Source organism: Elephantulus edwardii, unplaced genomic scaffold, assembly GCF_000299155.1.
Source record: "Elephantulus edwardii isolate Elephantulus edwardi_28Jun2011 unplaced genomic scaffold, EleEdw1.0 scaffold00013, whole genome shotgun sequence".
NCBI lineage: Eukaryota > Metazoa > Chordata > Mammalia > Macroscelidea > Macroscelididae > Elephantulus > Elephantulus edwardii.
In genome coordinates, this window is record NW_006399763.1 from 4,436,569 (window position 1) to 4,443,234 (window position 6,666).

General features: G+C 36.3%; 1 protein-coding gene across 1 annotated transcript in view; it reads left to right on the forward strand.

Moving 5' to 3' along the window:
* PDSS2 (prenyl (decaprenyl) diphosphate synthase, subunit 2) overlaps positions 1–6,666 on the forward strand; it is a 489,995-nt gene that overhangs the window by 363,523 nt on the left and 119,806 nt on the right. The window contains exons 5-6 of the mRNA XM_006881173.1: positions 1,397–1,570; positions 2,598–2,729. Of these exons, the coding sequence (XP_006881235.1) occupies positions 1,397–1,570; positions 2,598–2,729 (306 nt within the window). The remainder of the gene's footprint in view (positions 1–1,396; positions 1,571–2,597; positions 2,730–6,666) is intronic.

Genomic DNA, 6,666 nt, shown 5'->3' on the forward strand with positions numbered 1-6,666 from the left:
CTTCTTGTTCACATTAGTTTTTTCAGTTGAATCTCTTGTTTTTCCCAGATACATGGTAATACTGTCTTCAAATTGTTATAAGTTCCTTCTTCCTAATTTTTATATGTATTTCTATTTTCTCTTTAATTGGTAAATAGCAGTGGTATTTTGGGCATCTGTTTTATTCCTGATTTTTGTAAAAAATATTTTCTTTTCCCTTAAAATATTCACTGGCTTTGGGACTTACACACATATACATGCACAGATGCACAGTTATCGTGTCAAAAACATTCATATCTATTTCTATTTTATTCAGAGCCTTTTCACATCAAAAATTGGAGTTACAGGAAGCTCTGGTGGTGTAGTGGTAAGAAATTGCAATGCAATCACAAAATTAGGAATTAGATTTTGTCAAATGTCTCTTTTTGATCTATGGAGTATTATGTGATTTTTCTTTATAAATACATTGTCAGACTTTTCAATTAAATGTTATGTATACCTATAGAATACCATGACTGCTAGGAAAACAAACAGATTCATCCTGGAAAGGGTTAAACCAGGTGGCGCCTTGGAGGCAAGGATTCTGGGTCTTCGTCTGACATTTTTTATACATGTTGTGAGGAGGGACAGGTCCTTGGAGAGGGACATCATGCTTGGGAGGGTGGAGGGACAGTGCAGGAGGGGAAGGCTCTTTATGAGGTGGATTGATTCAGTGACTGGGGTAATCGAGATGGGAGTGTCAGAGACAGTGTGATTGGCACAAGATAGAGCAGGGTTTAGGGCTGTTGTACATAGGGTCGCCATGAGTTGCAAGCAACTCGATGGCACATAACAACAAACAACAATACCTATACTTTGTAAAATAGTTCTTTTTTAAGTTTATACAACTTGTGGCTTTTTTTTTAGGGGTTTGTTTGGGGGTTTTTCCCCAAGCCATTCCCAACTCATGGTAACTCAATGTGTGTTAGGTATAGTTAGTGACTTCATCTCTGATTTCTCTAGTACGCATGTCTGTATGACAATAAGATAATTCAGTGCCTTCGTTATTCCCTTGACATTTTCATATAAGCTAAAGATTATAGGCTTCTTGTGTCTTGGAATACTAGTATTCAAGAACTCAGGTGAATTTAGAAGGCATTTAGTTTAGAGGTCCAAATTTCTACTTTTTACTTATTCTTTAAACTATATTTTAATAAACGTTCTTAATTCAAAACGTAATGTTTGCTTTAGCATTATTTTTTTCCATTCCCCTAGTAATCCCCTTCCTCCTAGTTCTTTTCTAGGTATAGCAAGGCCCAGGCTCTTCTCTTATTGTATTAGTATTTTGACTAGTTCATTTCTTAACTTTTTCTATTCCTCCAAAAGAAAAGTAAATTATTCTAAAGCCCTTTTATCTTGGCTTTTCTTACATTTTTAGGAAAATTATATCACAGATGATATTGGAATATCAACTTGGAAGGAGCAGACTTTTCTCTCCCATGGTGCCTTACTAGCAAAGAGCTGCCAAGCTGCAATGGAATTAGCAAAGCATGATGCTGAGGTTCAGGATATGGCATTTCAGTATGGGAAGCACATGGCCATGAGTCATAAGGTATTTGAACACCCTTCTTCTTTTTCCAGTACTTAAATAGTGAAAATAATATGCAGGAACCAATTTTTCCCTTTAATAATCTGCTTTTATATCTCAAAATATGTTTATTGTGGCTTAAAAATCTATCAGTCATAGATGGCAGTTGTTATTTAATATAACATAAAAAGTGTGATTGGTGAATACATTGTAATTTTGATAAAAAGCTATAGCTTACTTGAATCATATTTGCGATGTTTGTCTTTTCTTGCCACTCAAAAGGGTTCTTGTGAAAATACTTGGAAATTATTAAATAATATGTAATGTTGCCACTCACAGAATGGAAGAATATTTGCATTTCTGCAAAGTTAATGAAATTTAGAAATATATTGAATAAAGCTGAAGCTTTAAAATTTTAGTAGGAGATTCTCCTGAAAGCACATATGAAATATGAAGTGTCCCCAGGTTAAGTGCCTCTGTGTATATGTAATTTTAAATCTCATAGAGTATATGCTTCTCACATGTTACTTAAAACTGTAGGAAGAGATACACATAATATCTCTGGATGAAGTTTTTAATCTTGGCATATTTTTTATGTTTATTTTAGCTTAAAAAAGGAAAAGTGAATTGGCAAATAGAAAAAGAATATGTTAAGGAAAACCATTTTAAACAATGCTGTAAGCTATTATTAATCACCTGAAATGTTCTTCTGCTTACTGAAACGTTTAACTAAAAACTGCATTCTTTCAGGTTCATTTTTACTACGTTAATTAGTGCTTTTTGAATATAACTAATACATACTAGTGCATGTGCATTATACTGACTTAACTCTTTTTTTTTATTTTGTAATTTTTTTTTCTCATAAAGACTTATGATCACATAATTTACAAATTTGTGCCAATAATGTAGCTCCTCTAACAAAATCACTCTAGTGAGGTGGTATATGCACCGTTAGCAGTCAAACAAATATAGAAGATGAACATTACTTTTGAACAGCTCTTTAAAGACAATCTTGAAGACCTGACTTAACTCTTTTAACTGTCCCTTCTAGATAAATTCTGACCTCCAGCCTTTTATTAAAGAAAAGGCAAGTGACTCCATGGCTTTTAATCTGAATTCAGCTCCTGTAGTCTTACATCAAGAGTTTCTTGGAAGAGATTTGTGGATGAAGCAGATCAGAGAGGTAAAATGAAATTACTCCTAATTTAAGAGACCTATAGTATTTCACTTATTTTAGATTGTAATTTATATTTCATGATAGTTTAATGCTATAGTTCAGTCATATAAGAACTTGGACTTATAACAGGTAAAATATTTCCTTGAAAATACTTTTAGGAGGTAAAGGATTATTTTAAAAGAAGCTGCGATTGTGCTAAGTGATAACTCAGTCCCATAGGACAAATACTATATAAGACCATTATTGCAGAAACAGAAAGAAAACTAGTAAAACAGATATGAGGATCCAAGGGGGAAAGGATAGGAGCAGAGGGGTGGGAATGGGCAGGGGAGAAATCATACGGGTCACACAATTTGAAGGGTAGAGGGAGTGGTGGGTAAAGGAAATGGGAAAGATCTGACAGAACTCTGGAAAGACAGAGAAACAGTGTGCATATTTCATTGTTGATTAAGTTTATAAAATATAATGAATGGGAATGATTGTATTACACACAATGTGAATGAAGATAGTGTGAAAAACAATGTATATGAACTTTGTAAGCAAGCCAGTATAAAATAAAACTATATTTTTTAAAAAGAATGATATAAAAAAAGAAGCTGCAATAATGTTTTCTTATTATCTGAGTAGTTCTTAAAATACTGCAACACAAGACTAGTGGCTGTGGTGAATACTAATTAACTCAGATGATTTTTTTAAGGCTTTCAAAACTTGGTCTATGTTAATTGTACCATCCTTTAACTGACAGCAGTTTCCCATCTGTAGACTGTAGTACAAGCTGCAGAATTCCAGGAGCTCCGTCTGTCAACTCATTGGGTTATTTTAAAACAAACTTGGACCCTGAATGAGTTCTGAGGCATTATCAAAGCAAAAACTCATGGGGAAGTGGGAGGGGAGAAAAGGATTTGAATTGGGCAAATTTTCTACTCTTTGCATTGCTTTTTGGTTTGGTTTTTTTTTTTTAAGGTGTGAAAAATGAAAAAGGAATATTTGTTTATTTTCTTTTAATCTTAAAACCCTGCTGCTAGATGTTCTTGCCCTTTAATCTAAAGCCTCCTGACATTTATTTAGCTTCATGGTTCTAATTGATTAGGTTTATCCAAGACTGTGAGCATAGGAAACCTGGCACAGATGAAGGTACAAGTAGCCAGCCATCTTACTTACGGCACAGGGCATAACTGGATATGCACTCTGAAAGATAAGATTTCTCCTTCCTAATCTTATTCCTTTATTAGCTCCCAAATACTGGCAGTCAGCTTAAAATCTCCTATAGTCACATAAAAAATTGTCAAACCTAGGGGAAGAAAAATGTCTGCAGGGGTGAATGAGGTTTCCCTCAATAAACATCCTGTATGTCTGACCAGTCCTCTTTCAGTGGAGCCAGCTAGTTGACGATCTTCATTCAGACCATCCCACTATCTCACTCTAAAAGGGGAGGGGGAGATTAATCATGGGGTTGTACAGTTTGAAGGGAGGGTGAGGGAAATTGGAAGAATCTGTTTTGGAAAACAATGTGTTTGAGTTTTCTAAATAAACCAATATAACAATAATAAAAAAATTTAAATCAATAAAATAACATTATTACTAGAGGGCTACAGGACACTTGGGAAAAGCCTCTAGCATGAAAATAAGTGAAGACCAAACTGGTAAAAAGAAATTTAGAGGATGCAGAGATAATGCAAGGAAGGGACATTCTTAAAAGTACTATAATTGATAGATTCTGTGAGATAGGGTATCAAATTCTGAAAGTAAGAACAAAAATCTATTCAATATAAAAAAAATATACCAAAACTCAGGAAATCAAAATTATAAAATATAGACATATAATATCAGTTAGGGAATTCTGGTAGGCTAGTTGCAAGAAGCTGCTCTGCAATCCCAAAGGCATGTGGTTTGAATCCACCAACTGCTCCAAGAGAGAAGGATGGTCAGTCTCCTCCTGTGCAATTTACTGCCTCTGAAAACCCACTGGAGACTCGACTATGGGTCAGATCTGACTCTACAGCACACCACCACAGCAACATAATAGCAGAAAGCTTAAACACAAGTCAATAAGAAGATTGAAAGATATAAATAATGAAATATCCCCACAAATTCAGCAAAAAAGAAAAAAAAGAGAGAGAGAGAGAGAGAGACAAAGGAAGAAAATCACACCAATTTAGAAGGTCCTACATTAAGAAGTACAAATAAACATTCTTCTAGTATTCACTTTTGGCCAGGGTCCATCTGACATCAGTAATGATGCTCCTGGTGCTATGGCCTCTTCTCAATCCCGCCTGAACTTCTGGCAGTTCCATACCTATGTACTGTTCTGTCTTTTAATGATCTTCATCAGTATTCTGTTTGCATATGATATGAATGATATTGTTCAATAGTTTCCACATTATGTTGGATCATCTTTCTTGGGAATGGGAACAAATATAGACTTCTTCCAATCTGTTAGGCCAGACAGCTGTCTTCCAAATTTTCTGGCATAGACTGGTGAGTGCATCCAAGGCTGCATCTCTTAATTGAAACAAGTCAATTTGTATCCCATTTCTGGGGCCTAATTTTTTGCCCGTGGTTTCTGTGCATCTTCCTCATTCTCCTTCATTACCATTGGCTCTTGATCATGTGGGACTCCCCTGAAATTTTTCAGTGTCAATCAGTTGTTTACATTACAGTGATTCTATGTATTTCCTCTATCTTCTTTTGATGTTTTCTGAGTCATTCAATATATTGCCCATAGCATCTTTCAATATTTCAACATGAGGCTTAAATTCATTGGGTTTTTTTCCAGTTCTTTCAGCTTAAGAAATGCAGAGTGAGTTCTTCCCTTTTTATTCTTCAATTTCAGCTCTCTGCACATTCCGTTATAACACTTTTCTTTGTCCTCTCGAGCTGCCCTTTGAAACCTTCTGTTCATCTCTTTTTCTTTGTCATGTTTCCCCTTTTTTTTTTGGCTTGATGATGCTCTAGTACAATTTTCAGTCTCTTCTGACATCCATTTTGGAGATTACCCATCCCTCTCCTGTGGAGCAGCAGATTGATTTGAACCACATGCCTTTGGGTTTACACTATGCCCCCAAAACTCCCCCATAGCTTTCTTAGTCCTGCCAGTTATGCCTTCTCCCCCTCATTCTTCAGCAAGCTATGCAAAAGTATCTTTGGTCTGGCTCCATCTTACCACTCACCACTGGTTTAAGACATATCAGGTAACTCAGTTACCTAGTGCTTATATAACATATGCCACAAATGGCTTTGACAAGTAATTTCTTTTCTCATAGTATAAAAGCCTAGAAGTACAGATGTGGGGTACTGGCCTTTTGGTTAGCAATACAGTGTGCTATGGAGTATGCCGTCAGAGCAAGGTGGCCTGGGGGTAAGAAACTGCACTGCAATCCCAAAGACACACATTTCAAATCCACCAGCTGCTCTATGAGAGAAGGATAGGCATTCCCCTCATATGTGATTTACTGTCTCTGAACACCTACTGGAGAGGCTGGTAATGGTTGGTTCCAACTTGATGGCAAATAACAACAAAAATATAAACTTTCACCTAATACACAATTAAATACTAGAGGGAAAAAGGGAGAGAAACAGACTTTGTCTTTAACCTGCCATCTTATCTTGTTGTTGTTATGTGCCATTGAGTCTCCTGCAACTCATAGCAACCCTACGTACAACATCCCTAAACCCTGCTCTATCCTGTGCCAATCTCACTGTCTCTGAATCAGCTACCCACATTTCCCCAGTCATTGAATCAATCCATCTCGTAGAGAGTATTCCTCTCCTGTGCTGTCCCTCCATCCTCACAAGCATGACATCCCTCTCTAAGGCCTGGTCCCTCCTTACTCCATGTCCAAAGTATGTCAGACAAAGCTTCAGAATCCTTGCTTCCAAGGAGCAGCCTGGTTTAACCCTCTCCAGCATGAACCTGTTCATTCTTTTAGCAGTCCATGGTATA